At 33.3% G+C, this 22,600-nt stretch overlaps 2 protein-coding genes across 3 annotated transcripts in view; one reads left to right on the forward strand and one right to left on the reverse strand.

Moving 5' to 3' along the window:
* Window positions 1-1,807: 1,807 nt before the first annotated feature.
* Window positions 1,808-22,600, reverse strand: part of LOC132905087 (cholesterol transporter ABCA5-like) — a 33,962-nt gene continuing 13,169 nt past the window's right edge. The window contains exons 3-26 of one of the 2 annotated variants that reach the window (XM_060956037.1): window positions 21,570-21,867; window positions 16,622-16,743; window positions 10,845-11,018; window positions 10,579-10,760; window positions 10,287-10,491; window positions 10,116-10,191; window positions 9,816-9,969; window positions 9,475-9,661; window positions 9,257-9,400; window positions 9,021-9,171; window positions 8,864-8,937; window positions 8,332-8,784; window positions 7,896-8,245; window positions 7,410-7,816; window positions 7,077-7,337; window positions 6,730-6,997; window positions 6,479-6,653; window positions 6,056-6,392; window positions 5,620-5,894; window positions 5,394-5,540; window positions 4,939-5,318; window positions 4,640-4,847; window positions 4,214-4,553; window positions 1,808-4,143 (exon numbers count right to left, since the gene is read on the reverse strand). In XM_060956037.1, the coding sequence (XP_060812020.1) occupies window positions 4,040-4,143; window positions 4,214-4,553; window positions 4,640-4,847; window positions 4,939-5,318; window positions 5,394-5,540; window positions 5,620-5,894; window positions 6,056-6,392; window positions 6,479-6,653; window positions 6,730-6,997; window positions 7,077-7,337; window positions 7,410-7,816; window positions 7,896-8,245; window positions 8,332-8,784; window positions 8,864-8,937; window positions 9,021-9,171; window positions 9,257-9,400; window positions 9,475-9,661; window positions 9,816-9,969; window positions 10,116-10,191; window positions 10,287-10,491; window positions 10,579-10,760; window positions 10,845-11,018; window positions 16,622-16,714 (5,145 nt within the window). In that variant the 5' untranslated portion in view covers window positions 16,715-16,743; window positions 21,570-21,867 and the 3' untranslated portion in view covers window positions 1,808-4,039. Of the gene's footprint in view, window positions 4,144-4,213; window positions 4,554-4,639; window positions 4,848-4,938; window positions 5,319-5,393; window positions 5,541-5,619; window positions 5,895-6,055; window positions 6,393-6,478; window positions 6,654-6,729; window positions 6,998-7,076; window positions 7,338-7,409; window positions 7,817-7,895; window positions 8,246-8,331; window positions 8,797-8,863; window positions 8,938-9,020; window positions 9,172-9,256; window positions 9,401-9,474; window positions 9,662-9,815; window positions 9,970-10,115; window positions 10,192-10,286; window positions 10,492-10,578; window positions 10,761-10,844; window positions 11,019-16,621; window positions 16,744-21,569; window positions 21,868-22,600 lie in introns of both variants that reach the window. The other variant, XM_060956035.1, reaches the window with a different exon arrangement.
* Window positions 11,947-14,060, forward strand: LOC132905096 (tubulin polyglutamylase complex subunit 2). Its single transcript, XM_060956060.1, has 2 exons — window positions 11,947-12,536; window positions 13,210-14,060. Exons 1-2 carry the CDS (start codon window positions 12,293-12,295, stop codon window positions 13,812-13,814), a joined length of 849 nt encoding a protein of 282 aa, XP_060812043.1. The 5' UTR covers window positions 11,947-12,292; the 3' UTR covers window positions 13,815-14,060.

Consider the following 22,600-nt stretch of genomic DNA (forward strand, 5'->3'; position numbering starts at 1 on the left):
TCGAAACATCTGCGATATTTTCGTTATTAATGTTCGCAGTACGCTCTAACGTATGCTCTACGAAAAATAAAGATTTATTCAATGGAAATGGTACTTATCCTATTACTCTGCTAATTAGTACATAACAAACACTATTAATTAGATCGAATGTACATCGCTATAAGTTACTCTAAAATTATATACTAAACAACAGTATGGATCGATTTCGAGAAGCAAGAATCTCCTCAAGAATATTTCGTGTGTATTTTTTGGGCCTTCTTGTATTTTCTTCTTTTTTTCTTTATATCTGTTTTGTTTATAGTTTTAAAAAACATGAAACGCTTGAAGAAGGACACTTTGTAAATGTTTAACTGATCATCTTTTTATTTGTGAAAAAGCTTCCATTTAACCAATCGATTACATTTACTTTACACAACAAATATTGTAGTTTCGCAAAGTCAACCGTTCATCGACAGGGTGTATTCGACGTGTAGTTTTCTTCTCTTTTTTTTTCTTTTACTCATGATAATAGCATTATTTTTTTTTCTTTAATAATTGTACCTATATATGAGTCTCTTTCTCTCTTAATGTCTTGTGTGTGAGTGCATCTATTAAAAAGCGCGAAATCCTTATCCGATGACCGGTCGCGCGCGTGAGTGCATGAGTGCGTGCATGCATGTATGGTTGTGTATATAAATACACTGGTGTGCAAACGATTTCAGCCGGAATAGGTAAATTTCTAACATTATATTCGAAAAGTGATGTCTAAAACAATTTGAAATAATATTGTAATATATATGTCAAATAATATTTTAAATAATACACAAACACTGTTATATAATTGTATAATATTACTTAAAATTTTTTAAAATACCGCTTTTGAGATATAAAGTGAAAGATCTATTTGGCCGGAAACTTTTGCACGCCACTGTATGTATGTGTGTGCAAGAATTTTTCCTTCTTTTGTTTCCATTCTTTCGTTGAAACGAAAGTCGGCCGAACAATAACCTACGTGTAGTGTCTCGATGCGAATATATGTATATATTATCTCTAAAAAACATATGTAACCAATGACGATCGATTTTATGTTTGATTTACAAGCATCAAGTTCGACTATGCTTGTGATTGTTTGCGATGTCTCTCTATATACATTTCATTAGCTATGCTGCAAATAAATGTAAAGACGAGAAAACTTTAAATGGCACCGATAGAAGTTCCTCGTGACGAGTAAAGTTCAAGAAGAACTTCAAATTAATTTAATGATATAAGATATCATTATAATAACAATATCTTATAAATGAATTTAGTGTTTGCACTAAAAGCAAATTATGAATTCTACACTTTTATATTAATTCTTTGATTTAATTCTTGATAATAATTGATAATAATTGATTTCTATATTTGAAAGAAACTTCGAAATCTAGTTTTAATAATGATATCACCTATTTGTAACAATAAAATTGTTCTTATAGAGAAATTTGAAGTCTTTTTATTTTAAATTAGAAGTACTTTTATTTTATGTTTTATTTATGATTAAATCGAATAATTCGCGAATTAGTCTAATAAAATTTTAGATAATCTAAGGATCAATGGTCACATTCTCATTGCAAACTCTTTAATTACATAAATATAAATATATATCATTAATTAATATATATATATATATAATTTATTATATGTATATATACATATATATCGATCGATGTGAAAAGCTCGACAAATATGAACGAGTCGTAACAGGAGAAGCCAAAAAGTGGCGATTAATATGAGCAGAGAAGATATAATGTAGATATGGCTACAGACAAAAAGAAATAAAAATCGCTTAGCGTGAATGCAAGTTATGTTCTATTTCTTAATGTAGCAACAGTACTTGTGATTAGGAATGTTTTATAATATTCCCGTATCTCGTAATCGTGATATTCTTAAAACATAATCGGTGTTGTTAAAAAACGGCATACATATATGTATATATCATGTTTTATATAAATATATAAATATACGTATATTTATATATTTATATATATATATATATATATATATATATATATATATATAATGTTCATAAAATTATCTGCAGTTTTTCCTTTCATTCAAGTTAATTCCATAATTGACTAAATTGTATATTGATGTAGTATTAGCTAGAACAAGAATTGTGCGTACACAATCCCTTTATAAATACGCGTACGCCCAACGCACGTTTCCTCTTCATTTTACATTTCCTATAGATGTAAGAATCCTTCTTACACTGAATTTTATTTACAAAAATCAATATCCCCTTACGCAATGAAATTTTTATTTTTTGTCTACCTATGCACTATAACCTACAAAATATTTCATTCAGTCCTCTTCAAACAGTATTCTTACTGTTCCTTCCGTTCAATATTTTAAAGTTCTTTTTAATCACGGAAGATCGAGTGTACGCACATAGATATCTAAAAAAATTTGTTCTCTGATGGGACATCTTGAGAGCACATATTTTTTTCCTAACATTCCAACTAAGTTTTTTTTTAAGCTTTTCTTTTTTATCTTTCAAATGAATTATTCTTGACACATACCAGGCTCTCTTGATTATGCTTGAAAACTGATCATATAAAACAAGATATCTAGCCCTTTTTAGTTCTACTTATGAAATTCACTTCTAACAAGAGTTCAATTTAATGTAACTTTACATAATGCAATAAAAAATTCTTGTTTTTTAGGTTTCGCTCTTTTCTCAGTATCAACTCGTTTTGTTCAGACTATCTCATTTATTCAATATTTGCATTTGCAGCAAAATAAAGTATTTTTTAAAAAACTGAAAATATTGGGAAATAAACAATTAAATTATAACGCGGAACAGAAAATTATATAAAGAGATATTTATAAATAATTTTATAATAATGAAATTTTTTTAACAGAAATTGTTAAATCATTCATGGACCATTAAAAATTTCCTATAATGTACTTTACTGAATTCAAGTTGTTCCATTATATTTCGATTGCTTCTGCCACAGAAGTTTCATATTAAATTATTATCGTCACATTCTACCGAGGCAAGATTAACAACCTATCATCTCTTTTTCTCGTTATTCAAAAGGCTTCGGTAAAGACCATAAACGAGCTGGAGAAGTATTTATAAATATGTACTACACACTACTTTATACGCTCAAATTAAATCGCCCGATTGTATATTACGTAGCTTTTCTCGCTATAATAGCACCCTTTCCGAACAACGGTGCCATTCCTTTTAACAGTGCCCGAAATAATTGCGAGCAATCATAAATATCACTAAAATGAATATACAGATGTTTTCTTCCTACGTTTATCAATGTAGATAGGTAATTCATTGAATTCACTCCATTTAAAAAGAATTTAATATTGATCCTTGGATCCTTGTTCTCTTCCCTGTCAATGTTTAATATTATATTTATAATGATGATAATAACGTTCCAATTCCACAGCAATATTAATTGTGAGACCTATTTGTAATATTCGTAGGAATCGAATAATAGACTATATTACAATATAATTTCAAAATTATGAATATTACTGTTTAAATAGTATTAGTACTGCTGTTTTTTGCTGACAACCGAAGTCCAGAGTTTCCCACTATTTACAGCTCAATTAATTTTACACATATGTCCATTTATTTCACGACATTACCTCCAGGAAGTCACTGTTTAATTCTGACGAACGTAACAATACGATACACCGGCACAAAAAAAATATGTAATTCTTTTTTTAGCAATTAGGTCGATCGATGTATACCGTAAAAATACGTTTTCTTTCATTCACAGAATCGTTGAAGATCAAAATATGGTTTATATGGTAATCTTCAAAGTCAGCACATCCAAAGATAATATAACGTCCTTTTATGTAATTATTAGAATACTCCTGATATTTTAGAACGCAGAAATCGTTTCTATCATTGTGATTTTCAATAGTATGTGGGAACACTAAAGAACAAATCACTTCTTCCAATAAGAATAACATTTTTTACACTTTTTGCACAACTTGAGCAGTTCCATGAGTATTTCACTATACAACACATGGAAATAAATACACTCATTTGTATGAGTCATCATTCTCCCGAGTTAGATTCGTCATAGTGGGAAAATTTAAGGAAAACTTGTTCCAAAGTAGTTTGGCTGAAGCTATACTCTTCGATATCCAGCTCGAGCTTGGCTAATAATAAAAGTTCCAATTAATTTAACTATGTAATGTATGATAATCGAATCGTTTATTCAATATTTACCTTTCTCCAACTGCGTAAAACACTCGGCCAGCGAGGTAACTGCATGTTGGGGAACAGCAAAAACTAATCTGTCGGCAAAACTTTCTTCGAGAGTTGCATCTGGAAAAAGACTGGAAACAAATTCTTTCAGAATCGTAATCCTATCACCGGACGGTGTCGTTGGTGTACAATCACCGCCTAAAAGTTTCATTTCGAGGGTATAGCCTGCACCATATAAATTCTTCAGATGTTGAGTAGAACCAATACATCTTAACTCTCCTTTTACCATTATACCCACTCTAGAACAAAGAGCATCAGCTTCCTCCATTGAATGAGTGGTAAGAATTGCTCCTCTACCACCCTATTAAAAAAAAATGTATCAATAATGAAATAACCTTTAACAATCGTGTGTTATAGGAAATGACAAGTTTCAGTAGAGGAACAAACCTGGAAACTAGCAAGGATTGTATCCCATAAAAACCTCTTTGACCTAGGATCCATTCCTGCACTAGGTTCGTCCATTAGAACAACTTTTGGACCTCCGATCATTGCCATGGCAAAACTAAGCTTCCTTCTAGTTCCACCCGAACACTCATGAGCTTGTTTATCGGCGTGTTCATGAATTTGCAAACCGGTGAGGTATAAATCTACGATTCTGTAATATGGAACTTTGTTTTTGTTTGTAATTTTTTACTAAATATTTATTTAAGAATTATACAGATATTCAAATGGGTCGAATAAATTACCTGCCAATATCACTCCATGGTACACCACGAATCGCGGCATAAGATTCTAAATGTTCCCTAACGGTAATATTCTTCCATTGAGCATCATGTTGGGGACAGTATCCCATTTGTTTGAAAGCTTCTGTCATACTTGAATTAATATTATGACCACCGATCTGTACTCTGCCTCGAGTGGCCGCTTCTTCAGCTATGATAATCTTCATTGTCGTCGTTTTTCCAGCACCATTGTGGCCCAGCAAACCGAACACTTCTCCTGGCTCAACCGCTAACGAAAGATTCCTTACAGCAACTTTTCGTTGTATTTGACTAGCTTCTTCATCTTGTTTCGAACAGCAACTACATGAACCTGTATCCTGCTGTCGATACTCCTTTCTCAAGTTCTAATAAATATTTAACTTTAGTTGTATAATATGAATACATTATGATAATGAAAATAATGTATAATAAAATGATACCTGTACTAGAACTACAGGTGGTTCTTGAACGGCAGATGAAGTAATGAGATTAAAAACTTTTTGTTTTTCTGCTTTAACGTCTGCATCTTCATGTTCTCCAATGTCAGAATTCTCCATTATTTCTTCACCGATCGAACCACCATTGCGCTAGAAATGACAAGAATATTTTTTAATGGAATAGTTTTATATTTCAATTTTCAACCCATTGTATCAATTATACACTAACCAGGAAATACTTCAATACATCACTGACATTGCCACCACTCTTTTTAATGTCCAACAGTAAAAGCACGAAGAACCACACCGGACAATGCAGAAGCACGCCAAAGGCCATTAGAATGATCTCCGTGGTTAAATAATCAGACATAGTCAGATGATGGCAAGCAGCGTTGATAGAGCACATTAGATGTACTCTTTCTACGTAATACACTGCAGCATATGGTACGTACAATGTGTTCAGCAGAGAAAAAATTACGTGTAAAACAAACGCTGCTGTACCACCTAAAAAGATTTTTAATTAATCCGTGGTAATAAATTGTGATATTTAATCAAATGTATTTCATTATTTTCATATTCATTTATACATAAAAGTCTTAATAAAAATTGGGGGCGATATCTAAACAATTTAGTCTCTGAAGTGTTAAATTGAATGTGTAACTTACTAAGACCCAGCATGTCAAGAATCGTGACTAGTATAAACGGTATAAGTCCAATGAAAGTTGCAATATTGGGCAAAATACTTTGAGCGGAATCCATCTTGTCAAAGATGTAACTCAAACACGTAGAGAATAGAATGGATGATGGGCAATAAAGCATGAAAAGACCGGCTAGGGTGATGAGTGCTGGTACTTCTTGAAGCGAAGGCACGTCAAAGAGAAATATGATGCCAAGAATACATAAACAGATGAAAGACATCAGGCCGACAAGTACAATAAAGTACGTCAGAAAGTACATCGAAAATGACAGACCATTCACACGAAGCTGATTCTTCGCTTTTATCTGAAAATAAGAGATACCATAAGGAATATTGCTTTTAAATAGCAAACATTTATTTAAAAAATGTCATTAATAAAAACAAGACTTACTTCACGATCATAGACCACGTCCACAACTAAAGTTATTGGCAATAATACAAAATTCATTCCAATAAACAGTGCGGTACTCGCTGTACCAATATTGAATCCCTGTGGCTGAGAAGTTTGTTGGAAAGGATGTGTCTTAACTTCAATCGGTTTTAAATTGTTTTCATTTGAGAGTAATCTAATTGGAATAAAATAAATGAATTTTATACGTGATTATTTAAATCTACGATATATTAATAAATTATTGATTGTACCTGTAATAAGTGTTTGATAACAAGTTTATTAAAATTGGTAAGGAATGTTGCATGGTATCATTATATGCGACAGTCAAATTGATCCTGGACAGACTATATTCATTGATATTGAAAGCAGACATATGCGGTGCGATTTTTAACAAATTTGCAAAATTCCCGTAATACTCCTCAATGTACTTCACATCTTGATTTATTCCATCGATTAAATTTGTGATATCATGGTCGGTATTATTCGCGTACAAAAGTTTGGTTTCATTTCCATAAGTATCTGTAAAAGAAAAGACGGTGGACTAAAGTAGACACTAAATTTTCTAAATTCATAAAAATGTAATTATTTTAAAACATACCAGTATTCAATGTAAGAGATTGCATTTTGATTTCAACTGTTTCAATGCTATTTAAATGGAGGCCAACGACTACTAGAAGAAGAGGCGCGAAGATAGTGAAGTACAATAACTGAATGTTCCTGAAGAGTCTAAGTATCCTTAGGCGAAGCATAGCGTACAAGGTTTGGAGGAAATTAGGCCGAACTTTTATGGGGTCTAGTCCAAGGCCAAGAACAGGAGGATTTCTATCACTATGGACGCCATCCGGTAAATCTCCTGCCTCTATAGTAAAATACAATAAAATTTATAAATTATGAATTTTATAACAGTTTTCAAATATTGAATTGAATGTACCTTTTGCTTGACCATCATTCTGAACAGTGACACCTTCGTTCTGCAAACTCTGATAAGAAGTACTCTTAGATTGCAACGATAAAGATCTGCTTAATGCACGATTGCGCACCATCTTTTTTGATAAATTATCCATTGTGTATTCAGGGCCTTCATCCTTTTCTAAATGCAGAAATACTTCTTCTAAAGTAGTCATTGATACTCCGTAGCTGCTAATACCTAATCTACTCGATCGGGTTTTAATTTCGTGCTCTATAGCTGAGAAAAGTGGTGCGAAGTTTTCTACTGAATTATGAGGTAAAATAAAGCTCAGTTCACGTCCGTGACGTCTTGCTTTTTCTGCTTTTGAGACATGACACGTTACTAATCTGGTAATGGCGTGTTCTCTTGCATTTCCTTCAAGTACTAACCTGTTATACATTCACAAATATATTTTTATTAAACATGCTTTATCGCTGCTTTTCGTTATTTAAGAAATAACCAACGTACGTTAAGTGATATCCAATACCAAATTTATTTTTTAAGAACAAAGAACTGCCACAGCATCTCAGCTTTCCTTTACTAATAACTGCTTTCCTATCTGCTAATATATCTGCCTCATCCATAAAATGAGTAGTCAATAGAATCACTTTTCCATGACGTCTAGATTGTAAGAAAGACCACATCTGTCTCCTGGAGTAGGGATCAACCCCAGCTGTAGGTTCATCGAGGATAATAATCTTCGGATCACCGATAATGGCGATACCTACAGACAATTTCCTTTTTTGTCCTCCACTCAAGTATTTCGCAAAAGTATTTGCTTTCTCAGTTAGATCGATATCTTTTAAAGTTTTTTTCACCTAAAAGTAGTCATAAATGACAATCTTTTTTATTTATAACCTACGTAAAACATTTTATACGACTTGTTTACTATACATTGCATTACCTCATGTTCAATCATAGATTTTGGGATACCACGGACTGCAGCGAAAAATTCAAGGTGTTCGCGAGGTGTGAGAAGATCAAAAAGGATATCATGTTGTGGACAAACGCCAGTCATGCTTCTGATCATCTGCATATCATTGGAATCTCGAACGTCATAACCAAATATCAAGGCAGTGCCAGCAGTAGGTGCGGTCAGGCCAGTTAAAATATTGAAGAGACTTGTTTTTCCAGCTCCGTTGTGTCCAAGTATCGCCGTGATTTGTCCCTCGTAAATCGTTAAATTAATGCCATTTACGGCTTTAATTTCTGGCTTACGACATTTTTGGTAGGACTTGTAAAGATCGACTATTCTAATCGCTTCGCGACCCTTCATCTCGCGCACCACAGGTTCAACGTCACGATTAGTCTCTTCACCAGGAATAAAAGAATTTGATTCACCATTCGATGATGGTACCTGCAAATACGACTGTGAATATATATTTTTCTATTTTCTTTCATATTCAACGCTTTAAATTATTGTTAATGATACTCACCCGTGGAGCTTTTCTTTGACACCAAAACTCAGGCGTGAAGCAAAACCAAGGAGTTCTCTTCGTCCCGTATTCACCTAAATTAAATATATAATATTTGATTATTCACTATTTATCAATAATATAATGAGTATGATAACACGTATTTTAAGAAGCGTACTTGGAATGACGCAGTCAAAATAATAAGCTAAGCAAGCATAGAGAATTATGTCTAAAGTCATCATAATAAGACTTCCCCCAAATGGTATACCAGGACCTGACCAAAGATTGTCAAAGTTAACTCCTTCTCCTTGTAGATCTAATACAAGAGCCTAGGAAAAGATACACATCGTTTTTATTTATAGAATTGCCCATTCTTCATTGTTCTAGTATATTATTGTACGCTGTAATACAAACCTTATCCATAGCCAAAGCAACGCCTGTTGGACTAAGAAGAGAGACTAACCAAAACGGAACTGAACTAGAGTCATTCACAAAGACTTGGATAAAATACATCAAGCTCATTATCGTGACTGCAAAATTGCCTAGTACACCGGCAGTCTGATAAGAAAATAGTTATAAATAATTTAATAAAGAACACACTAAGAGTAGAATAGCGTTAATGAAATACTTACTCGTGACGTGTCGAAGAAAGGTGTTATCATAAAAGCGAACATGATTATGGAGAAACTGTAGAGCACTACTAAAAGGAATATCGGTAAAAAGTGTGTGTGTTGAAACATTTGTAGTGTGAAAAGTAGTATTACTGCGACGGCAGAGAGTAATAAGACAAAAACGCTGTAGATAATGAACCATGATAACCTGTAATGAAAATTTTTTCATTTTTCGAAATCTCAATTTTGTTCTTCTAATATATTTTTTTTTTGTGCAACATAATTCATATATCGTTTAGTATATGTTAATATTTGAAGTGAAGCACAATCTATTCGTTGATTTTCAAATAAGATTTACCTACCAGAAAATCGAATCCTTTAGGCCCATTATCTTCATTCCTTCCTTGATCTTTTTCTCCTTTTCGCCGACTATTAGGATCAGAAGATAAGTGACGAATTGTGAAAGAGAGAGGACCATAAAAAGAGGTATAACAACTCTCAAGGCCAGCATCCAGTCTAAATAAAAAATATCCTTAGAAATGTAGCCATAAAAGATACATTAATTATTAATTTAATTCTTAAATCATATGTCTCGTTTTTATAGATAAAAATTTAATATACTAATTAGAGATCACCCATAATTAAATATTCTATATTTTTACTTGCGGTGAAAGCTTCTTTAGGGAACATTTCTAGCTTAACATCCGGTACAGTTACATCTGTATTCCCTGTGTCTAGCTACAAATTGTCAATATACAGAATCAATAGATGTATATAATAAAATTTTCATTATTATATTACAAGATTATTAGCATAAGCAGTACAAAACATACTCTTATCTTTGTGATATCCATTATCATTTGTAACGCTAGGAAACCTGAGTGCAAATAGTTATTCGCAGGACATGATCCACCAGTCTCCATCGACAATACACCTCCTAGCCAATGGCTCGTATCCTTTCGGCAAGTAACTGGGGCGGAATACAATTCAGTTGGCGAAGGTGGATTCGTATATGATGGATTAGTTCTTATCTCGTACCTAGTAAAAATTGCGACATAACGATTAAACGGCTTCGATTTTTGCTTTGTTAGCTAATTACTTCTACTAAGTGTTTTTAAATATTACGAGAGACGCTGAGATATGGGTTGAGAATCCTCGAAGATTACTGCTAAAGGTACGCTGTATGGGTCTCTCCAATACGCTGCTTGCAGATCATCCTTTGTATCGAACACCATGAAATTTAAGGGAAGTTTGCCAGGATAATCCCACATTGATGCCCACAGGGCATTCATCGAATTTAAAAAAGTCTGAAACAAGGATAATATTGTAAAGACGGTTACATGTTTGTAGTGTGTGGTAGATTATAATGTCTTAATGACAGGAACATGTACCAAAGTTTCTGTTGAGTTTGGAACAACGGCTATTGTGTTGTTCCTGTAGCCATTGAACGTCTCGAATATACCACCCTCCTGCCTCTGCGTCGTCATTGCGGGATAGTTTGGATTTGGTGGCAAAACTTTTACCACTATCAATACACCTAGGGTGCAAAGGGGGAGGAAAATCTCCTGTAAATAATACAAAAAAATTATTAAAAACCATATCAGGATTTCTACACCTTGCTCCATTATCTGCTTTTAATTCAGAAATCATATCAGGCTAAAAATTTATTTATCTGAAAGAACAAATTTTATAAGAAATTGAATTTTATGATATTTCAGAAACGTGTTCTGCGAAACTGTATGAAATGATTTATGATGATGAGTTGTTCAATGTAAAAGGGATTAGAAGGACTGTAAAGGAGATAAATTAGCTACACGAAAAAAGAAGGCAAAGAAATCGAGTTTTCAGAAAATAATATGAAACAAATAGACAAACATTTTTAATACTAGACGTCGATAAGTTTTTAACTGAAACCTCAGTCACCATCAGCAGCTGTTTCCTCTCGCCTATGTTTAATAATGCATACGTTAAAAATCGTATACGACGATTTCGATTGAATAGGGTTGGGAAGGTAGTACACACGATAGCTTCTGGAAAGTACCTCCCCCGTGCGTGCATAGTAATTATTCTACCTGCACCCTCTTCTCCTACACCTGTCGTGCAACGTAAACCTGCGCAAGCGTTCGATACAACCCCTTGTCGGTCCGTTTGAATACGGGAAAAGTGGATATGCTGATTCGCTTTCGTATTCCGTCACCATGACGATCAACAACGGACCAGGCTAGTTCGATTCATCAGCACGATTATTCTGGATTTACAGTTTTACGGCCATTCATAAACGATTTAGGATTTTCCTCCTATATCACAAATTCTTGTTCGCCAAACAATTAATTTAATAAGAAAACAAGAAATAACGCCGCATGGCAATAAAGTAAAATAGACTGGAAAAGTTATTCTAGAATAATTGGATTGGTTCTAATTTCCGGATTTTTTAAGTTAAAATTGCCTTTATTGCAGGCACGTTTGATAATTCTTACATAAATAATTAATTATCATTTTGTTGGAAATATTTTTGGTTTAAAAATTTTAAAATTGTTTTCCTTCTGGAAGAAATAATACAATATTAAAAATTTCGGAAATTTCTTCTTTCTGATAAAAGATAATCAATTTTAGTAAAATTTAACTTGTACCTTTTTTGAATATTCGTAAATTTATTTTATATAATTTTAGATATATCCTGAACTTTATCGAAATTAAAAATTTCCGTCATTTAAAGAAACACGGTACTCTAGATTATTAAATATCAACGTAATCCAATTGGATAATATTCCTTCAAAATTATTTTTCATCGCTTGGAATTTCTTAGTGGACAATTTAAGAAATACATATACATAATTAGATGTCGTTCTTCGTTGATATCGTAACGGAGGATTCCTTCTACGAGAATCTCACGTTGGGTGTAGTGAAGATTCTTGAGAGCTTCCCATACGTAAAAAATGTACGAGTCGACCGTAGAAACGGATGTGAGACTATGGCCATTACCAACTGGGAGCAACGTCATTGTGTTACGCTTCCGGAGAACATTAGGAACTTCTACGCTGCAATCGACGGTTTCCTGCTTCAGTGGAATCTCGAGATAGCAGGTAAGGCCCTCCTAAAATTATCCATGCATTTTCATGATCCTCTTTATTGACTTTCATTCGCAACTATTCCTTCTGATCCCGTGCATTATTAGTGGTTACTTGACATTGTTATTTCCACTGTTTTAATATATATATATTCTTGCATCCATGGTTTCTTGCTATGTAGCTATGGTTTCTCGAATTTTATCTTTTATTTACTCCATTTCTCCTCAAAACAATTATCCTTATATAATTTTGCGTTGTTTCAACGAAAATTATCCTTTTTCGCTTTTCTTTCCAGAAAATTGTTTTTTTTTTCTTGCTAAAAATAAAGATTTCGATTGTTTTAAAAGAATGAGTAGCTATTAATTCCGGATAGATTAAAAATATTCAGTCCTATTATTCAGAATGAATATCAAATACATAATGATTAATAATTCATGGTTGAAATAATTGATAGGCAGTTTGAAGGGCTACAGATGTTAATTACTTTCATCATCGAAGTCATACAATCAAAAGCAGTTATTTAATATTGTATTTACATATTCATATCTATGGATATTTTCAGATATTATAATAGATCATATACATAAAAAATGCAATTAAATTAGAGATCCTACATTGAATGAAAACAACTACATGGTTATTAATTATTATTCTCAAATTATTCTCACGATACACCTTCTTCACACAGGTGAAGAATTTCCTGTAGGACGTATGGAAATTGGCACGCTTTCCTCTCTAAAGCGCTACACAAACAATGCCAAAGATCATCAAACAGATTCCGCCAAGCAAGAACTCCACACTGACACTCATAAGCCAGATAATGAAGTTACTTCCAATAGCATAACTGACCTTGAAAATCCAAATTCAATTAATTTGCAAGAAAATGACCATAGTTGCAAGATGTTTGAAATCGCAAGATGCTTCCCAGAGAGCGGAATGGCCAAAGTTTATTTATTATACCGTATGAAACACGAAGAAGAGTCACCAACAATCTGGTTGCATCGAGAAGATACTAATAGATGGTATCATTTGGCAAATAATTTCACCGTGTATTTCCGTATGATGCTGGTCCATTTGGGTTTGCCATTGTGGCAGTCTTGCGTGTCTGGTTTGCCTCTGCCTCCATGGGTCGAGCAAGTCTACTTTCTCATTGGTCCTCATCTACTTCCTTCCGCTGTTGAGCCCACGGAGACCATTTCTACTACCATATGGAATAACGGGCCCATAAATGTTATCGATCCAGCAATTTTTAAAGGGAAGGAAGGAAAGCAGAAGAGCTCCAAGAAAAAGTAATTTGTATGATCTTGTGGTCTTATCTGGTAGTAGTTATTGGAATCTCTATAGCTAAATGGAGTTCCCAAGTAGATAAAATTGATATTCAAGTTTAGTGGAATCTCTTCTAATGAAAGATCTTGTTGTACTTTGCAGATGAAACCTTTCATAATCATATTTGTATTGCTATGATAGAATAGAAGCCTGCTATATAATTATATAAAGAAATAAATATTGGTAGTAAAAGACTAATACAACTCTATTGAATTTCAGTGTTTAATGTATTTTACCCATAGTACGATTCGAATAATAATTATCTTTCTCTTTCAAAGAATCCACTGGTAAAGTGCAACGAAACTCTCAAAAATTCTCCTATAATCCAATATCTCTACCAACCACAGTTCTCCCAGCAATAAATTATCTCTAACCCCTACCATCATAATACCATATTTCCTTTCTCCAAACAATATCCTCTTCATCCAATCACCATTTACATTCTTAAAAATACTTATTCCACCGCATAAAGCAATCAGTAGAAATAATATACTCTCTTTCCCTTTCTGTTGAAATTGGCCAGGCAAACGACGAAACCATTCGGATGAGTAGGTTTATTTTGAGAACTTGAGATCATTGTCCTTAGTCACGTGAGTCAATGAAACGAAGCGGACACTGCGGTTTGTTCTGATCTATCGTTCAAAAGCAATGGAAGAAGATTAAGAAAAAAATATCGATAAAAACAGAAAATTTTATACTTTTCTCCTTTTCGTCTATTTTGTAGGCGTCCACGACGATCCTTGGCTTAGTTGGCACAAAGCTAACACAAAAACACCAAATGAAACGAATTGGCAATACGCCCTCCCCCGTTGGCAAACGTGGACGTCCACGGGACGCAGTCACTTCGTCGCCGTCCATGGAAACTATCCGCGCATCCTTCTCTCGATTGTGGCCAGTGAATTCGGATTGCAGTATTACTGGCATCCAACGTTTCCTCTCTTTTCCTTCTTCCTCCCTCCGACTTCCGGTTCTTCTTCTATCGAATATTCGATTTATCCCCTAGCAATGCTATTCATCGAATCCGCCAGTCCATTCACGTATAAATCTTCTTCGTTTTTTTAACTAGCTTCCCCAGGTATTGTTTCCAAAAATTTTTTGGATGGCAAATAAATGATCATTTCAAGTGTTGGAATTATCAATTCGAATTTATGTCCAGTCCACAAATGTTATATTGATTTCTATGTTAGTTTTCCGTGCATAACAATCATATTTTCATATTTTGAGCACTCTGTTGGGCAATCTGTTCACGCCAAGCTCTTTTATCTGTTCTAGGCTTTTGAATAATCTGAAAAAATTCTGGGGCATTTATGGAAGTTTCTACTATATTATACAGTCCATTTTTAATTGAAACGTTTGAAGGTTTCTTCAAGAAAATTGGAAATTTGCTTAGAAGAAATGCACGTATGAAGTTTTATAAACGGTTCAGGTGGTCTGTATTAAAGGGTCGAAATTGAAATTCTTAATAAGTTTCATTTTATTTAATTATCGTGATATTTGATCTTTTCTTCTTCGAGTTCCGTATTAATAGAATGTCTTCTTTCGGGTATGGTCGTGTATTACGCTGTTCGTCAAAACTTCTGCGTTGACTTGTTAAGATAAAGGGCTGATCGAAGACAAGAGAGGAAAGGCGAACCTAAATATAGTTCGTTAGAGGTAGAGAAAATCGATTTATACATAAAATAAGTATTCGTATCTATACTTAGCCCTGGCCTCCCAACGCGAACCACTATTCGATTAAGACGCCTTGTGCCATAAAACAGTTAAGACGATCACATAAAAATCCTACGAAACCGCGATCGTGTATTCCTTTTGCATGATTGTCTGAGTCAGGTTGCCCGTCCTTCGACAATCAGTGAAATATTAGCGCATAGTTTCTCGTTAACGCAATGTATGTCGACACGTTCAATGCAAACTTGAAGGGTTCCACCGAAACTTTAAAATGAGGTCAAACAGCTGCACAACGATATTTAATTACACAAAAATAGCAATTTCAATGAATAATTTGCGGTTTTGTCGTTTCTCCCCTGAGATATTTGACTGAATATTCGCCATAAATTAATGGTAATTTACATTGCATATTATAAAATATGATACGATTAACTCTATAGAGAAAATTATATTATGTATATAAATTTTGATAAGATTGATTCCATAGCGACCTTAATGAAAGTTTTATAAAGAATTCGATAAATAAAACTCGAAAAATAAAGCAATAGCATAAATGATTCACAATCAAATCCTCTAGCAAATATACAGTAATTCATGAAAGTATTTGTATTAATATTTTTATGAATATAATATGTGCGTTACACAAGACTTTTCAATTTCATTAGCAGAGTAACGAGACATCACGATTACATGATCATGATATCATGATTACAATGATGGAATTTCAAACCAATGTGGGAATATAAAGGGTAAGTCATCTAACTCCACTACTTGAATTACTTATAAACTGTTGGTCATATGAAAAGATCTTTCAAGTTGCATAGTATCAATGGCTAGTTTACAATAAATATCCCGTAATAATATTTGTTTCAAATATTACCAATGTGATCATGATTCATACATTATACAAGATCTTTTGTGTAGTATACGTAATATATTTAAAAAATCTTATCAAGTGATCAAATATTTTCATGACCCACTATATAAGAGGGAAGAAACATTGTATTGTACATATTTTGTTTAGTTTCAAGGATCACTCATCATAAAGGATGTTAAACCTTGTTAAATTAATTTTTGAAGCGTTAATTGCTTTATAATTAACGTACCGCCGTAGTCTTCCGCTTCTCGCGTTTCTTCAACAGGATATTCCTCACGAGCATCGCTCGCAGCTGAGACAAGTAGACCCCGCACATGTCCATCCTGCGAGATGTACTTGTCTTTCTGATTTCTGTAACAGAAACGAGAAACAAATGAATTGGTTTTGAAAGAGAAGAACACATGGGCCTGTTTAAACTAATTAACACGACATCTCGATTCAAGTGTGCTTTAGTTTGCCTTAATAATATGTGTAGTACTGTATTACGACACTGCTGTCAACATTGATGTCTCTACTTAAATCCTACCATTTCATTCAAACCTCTAAAACATGCTACTTCCCACAGATTTTGTTTATTCTATTATAATTTCCATTCCATTGATCATTCCTTATTAACGGCCTCTTTAATCATAAATCAATTCATCCGATTCCCTAATCCAATCAAACGTCTTTAAACCTTTCATGCTCTCCCTAATTCAAACAAATCCTATCAGAACACAATCGTCTTTCCGTGCCCTATTACGATGTTACCAATGTTCCTAACTACTAGATCGTGGATCTTTATGCGTTTATACCAAGTACAAACACATGAAAATTGATAAAAATAAATAATTTGAAATACATGAAATACTTATTACGATATTTAGAATATAAGACACTTCTCACATAAATTTCACTTTTTTATATTTATTTTTAATATTTCTAAAAATATGAATTTACATATATTATCTATTAGTTACTAGCATCAATAAAATGGAATCAATAATAACTGGTCGAGATAGCGCAGATAAACAAAATATTTGTTTAAAACACGTGATAGGTTCCAGCCATTAACTGGAACAGCATATTTTCTGAGGAGCCGCTATGGTTATTTTTAGCTAAAGGTTTTTAGAATTTATCTGAATACAACTATATTACCATATTTTATTAATGATGTAGTTCTAATCTTTGATAACGCAAGGAATATAACGCAACATATTATACCTGCTTAAGAATAACAGAATAGAACTGTTGTATATAAAACTTCTGAATATGAAACCTATACCTTTCCTTGTTTTTTTAATAAACACAATTTAAACGTTGCTTGCAATTTGCCTTCTTATTGCTGCAAACTTTTCCAATTTCCTCCATTTGTTATCATAAAAAATTTATTACATCTTTTCAAGTCATGAAAACATCGCAGCAGAGAATGAAAGTAATAATCTAAATTAACGAGGATGATAGTTTTATAGTGATTAAGTCCAACTATTTAAAATCTTGATTTACATCACTATGATTATTGGTCGTGTCAAGAGAGATATCATAGAATATTTGGCTATTAGAAAAGAGAATCGTGACTCAAAAAAGATTAGGAAATTATAGTTGTCGACTCGAGAGGATCCATATTCCGCGATATCGGGCGAACCAACCGTGAGAAAGATTCTTATTGATTAACATCCAGCAGTGGCGGTTTGGCTGATGATTGGCCCCCGGCCGTGACGAGAGTTTTCACTTCGACGTTGGAGCTCTTTGTTGGAAAGTCGTCTGCCTGTGCCACATACATGTAAGTTACACAGATACAGCCACGATGTGGTCGATAATTCGTCGTTTGCACTATTTAAGCGTTCGCGCGTGTAAGAGCGAGCAATATGCCACCGAATATGTCAAGGTCTTCGTTATAGTTCCTATACACATTATTGACCTATGAAAAAAAAAAAAAAAAGAAAATATGGTTCGTTAGTCGATAAGGATATGTAGGAGGAACCGGAAGTATAAGGTGCAACTGGAATAACTAGGTACATATGTGGGATCGGAAATAGAAAATATGGATATGGAGTATGAATCTAGGAAATCTATCTCTGATGAAAGTCGTGAATATAAACGCGTGATTTATTTGGTGATTATCGTCGGTGCTTTGTCCGTGCATTTGATAATGGATGATAAAATATTCGTACGCAGTTGGTAATCTTGCGGATATGCTATTACGTCTTCGATGCAGGAATCAAAGGCGTAAAGGCCAAGTACATCGAAGATACAGAATATCTTTCAGTATTATACTTTTATATGTACATATATTATAAGTACATATTATATTCTATCTTATAATACAAAATTCATTTATATTAGAATGTCTTTATATCATATTTCTTTTATGCATTATAAAATGTTAATGAAAATTGGACAATAGGCATTTAGAAGATGTAGGTTTAGGCATCAATCTCATAAAAAAATTCACCTAGTTTTCAAAATCATTACTTGAGGCTTGTTGCACGAATTATAAACAATTTAATTTTGCGCCAATAGATATACGCTGGTAGTAAGATATATCAACGAATCAGTTGATAAGCCTTTGCCTCTGTTATATTTATGCAATACATTTTTCTTATTTTATAATGTCATTCTGCAACATATAGTTTATTACGTATATTAAGCCTTCCTTTATTAAGAAGTTCAATTTCAACACTGACTTTAATTCCAAATTGCAACACTATGAATTATTAAATACATACTTTCAGTATTTCATATTTAATATAATGACATTTCAATATTTCAATGTTGGCGTTTATATATATATATATATATATATATATATATGGAAATATCATAAGACAAAAGGTTAATAATATTAGAGCTAATTTAATCGCATAAAATAAAGGACACAAAAGTACCAGGATCTTTTTGTGGATGGAGAAAATTTATAAAATTGTAAATATAATGTAATTTAATTGAACGTCTTTTCGAATTACTGTCTACACTTTTGTTGGGCATCTCAAGGTTTAACAAAATGGTACAATTTCCTCCATGCGAAGCATTGACTATGTAGATGGCCGAGAATATTTTCCATAATCTATTTATTATCGCTCTTTGGGCAGAGAAAGTTAGTGTTAATAATGTTTGAGCTAGTTTATACGTAGTCTCTACTTAAAAATGAATTAAATCTGAGAATTGATGAATAGTGATGACTAAAAGTTTGGACAAACCAGTTTCATAGAGTTCAAAAAAACGAATTAATAAAAATTATTTTCGCTATTAAATATTCAGTGGATTGATTTTTACAAAGATACAAATATTTCTGCATGTTTTGGGAATAGTATTAAATTATTCTTTTCAGTGATAGTTTTTACCGAAAAATAACTGATATTTTAGTATTAAAAATATTATGATTTCTATCTAAGATAAACAAACTTTAAAATAACAACGTTACGAGGGTAGTAAAACTCTATTCATAAATATTAAGTTTTTCCATCTGACTAGAAAAATCATATACGAATAACGTCACCATGTTGTACATACAGTAACGAGAAAAAGATGGCAATTTGCAAGATCACATGTGATATAATTATAATTAATGCGCAACGATAATCAACGATGCAAACAGCCGATAAGAAATTCTTCGTGCATTCTTTTCTCTATCATCGCATCACAACGTGGCTGTTGCATAACACTGATTTCATTCTACGTGTAAATCGAACTTCCGGCCGTACCAAAGAGCTCTTCTTTATTGTAGTCGGGAAACTTCTTTATGGAAAGATAAGTAGCAACTTTTTAAATCTTCAAACATGGGCTTATTGTTATAAATGGAGATCCAAGTGAAATGGATCGAGACCAGCGAATCATCGAATTTTTATGCAAACGTATATTCTTATGGATACAACTAAAGAAATAGAATTTAAGTAAAGACGTGTTTTACCTATTAAACGTCATAATTCTATTTTAGTTATTAAAATACAAGATATTATTAATACTTTGTAACTTTTACGAACTTTATCATTATTATTAACGAATATTAACCATTAAAATATACATAACATTTTAATATTACTTTTCTCCATTTCGATCTTGGATTAAATCGAACGAAAGTAAATTATTTAAAAAGAGATTTGAAAATACAATATTAAACGATAAGAATTAAATTGAAAAAATAGATACCTGAAATTACGATTGAACTGTCCCACTTTCTTTATTTAAGAATATATATTTTAAATAATTTTCTAAGTCGTGTCTTATAGTACGAGCCACGAACAACTGACGACTAGTTGCTTATCGTCTATTAAGTAACTATACAGCTGTCAGACGTTTACGTCAATAACAAACAAGAATACTCGAATCATAAAAGATTCGATATTTGGCAATAAAACCGATAACCAAACATTTAGAATCTAATTTAACCAATAGATAACGAAACGGCGCCACGTTTATCGTCAAACCTCTGCAAAAATCAATATTCCCTTTCTTTACACTTGTTTGCGTAACAAAAGACTTATTTTTTCACAGCCAAACATTGCCATGGCATCGATAGCAATTTTTGTGCCACTTTCAGAGCTGTATTTTTAGATCCTTCTCGCTCTACAGAGCTAACTACAAAATCAAAAACGTTCTTAAAAATCCTGCTATAAAAACAACTAAATATTGGGATAAAATATTACAACTTCTAATTATCCATCGATTTAAGACGTCACCTAACATTAGATTATTTATTCCCATAGATCTAGGATCAAAGAAGATCTAGGAGATAGATGTCTAGGAGAAATTATCAAATTAACCAAAGTATAAGTATTTAATTATAATAATTAGAACTTTCACCTGTAATAGTCATTGTATATTGAATCACGATCTGAATACAGCTATTTTCAAAAAAAGAAACTCAATAAACGTTGCAAGTTTTACTAAGAATTCAACCATTTCGTTTCTAACGACTTAATGAGATTTCGGTCGTAAAGCACATAAAAATCCAAACCTCGATTGCTATAAAGTATCTTAAAAAAGAAACCATTGACTTTATCCGTTAACAACACCCTACTCGATAATAAAAGGATAGGGTCGTTCGATATCTTTCTACCAACAAGGAACAAATAAAAATCCCGAAATGCTAAACAGAAAGAAGAGATTAATCTCACGTAGCCGACTGACTGACGCAACAAATGAAAAAGCAAACAAAGAGGAGAGAAGAATTAGTCTGTTGGGGGCGTGGAACTTACGTGAATCACGTGCTGCTGGACAGTTGTATCGAAAGGGGCGACTCTAATCGGCCGTACCCTCTCCCTGATCGAAATTAGCAGAGTAGTCGATGTAGTCAGAGGTAGCAGTGTCGTGGCCGTTTCTACCGTACCCGATTCCGATCGATCGTGACTCGTGAGCGGACGTACTACAAGCTGCGACAACGGCATCGCGATGAACGACGACGGTGCAATCGGTGCATCGCCGGTATACGTTTGTAATGCCGCTGCTCCTGGCCATCCTCGTCCCCGTCACTGATTATCCGTGATTTCCTCTTCGCTGCAATTCAACAAATACATTGGGCTTTTAATTGCACTAATAAGATAGATAATAAATGACGGAACGAGCGGATGAATGAAGCGTAACGGGGTCGATATTTGTATAAAGAGAAAGTATTTGAAGATAAGTTTAATTGTAGTTTTGTCTTATCTCTGTACTCTATGTAAAACCAAACCCAATTTCTAGGCCGTCAGACCGAATCAATTAAATACATACCTAATTTTACTGATAACTACTTGCAGTTGGAATTCAATAAGGTGGTCTCTATCGTAAGAGTATAGTTTAGAAATCGATAATATTATAAGAGATATAACGGTAGGCTAAGACCCACTGTCCGCCAAGTGACGCTTCATAGACGCGTATTAGACGCATTGATGCTAACAATACGTTTCCATGCAACGGTCATTGTAAAGTAATGTGCACCCGGTCTCGAAACAGCAGCGAACCGTTTTCGTCGCTACGCGTTTTCGTCATGATGACTGGCGTTAACGTCGTCAGTAACGAGGCGTACGTTGCAGCTATAAGTGACATATAGGATATCTAATATCTAATATGAAGTGATATATAGGATGAAAACCTGTTCCTCGTCGCTCGGTATTTTAATATTTTAATAACAAAATGTATCTTAATGTACGCCTCGTAGATCGAACACCGTCGTATACGTATCCTCACGTCTAATAGACTATGCTTAAGCCGAAACTGTTTCATTTTGGAACAACACGGTGGATGAACG

Source organism: Bombus pascuorum, chromosome 3, assembly GCF_905332965.1.
Source record: "Bombus pascuorum chromosome 3, iyBomPasc1.1, whole genome shotgun sequence".
Lineage (NCBI taxonomy): Eukaryota > Metazoa > Arthropoda > Insecta > Hymenoptera > Apidae > Bombus > Bombus pascuorum.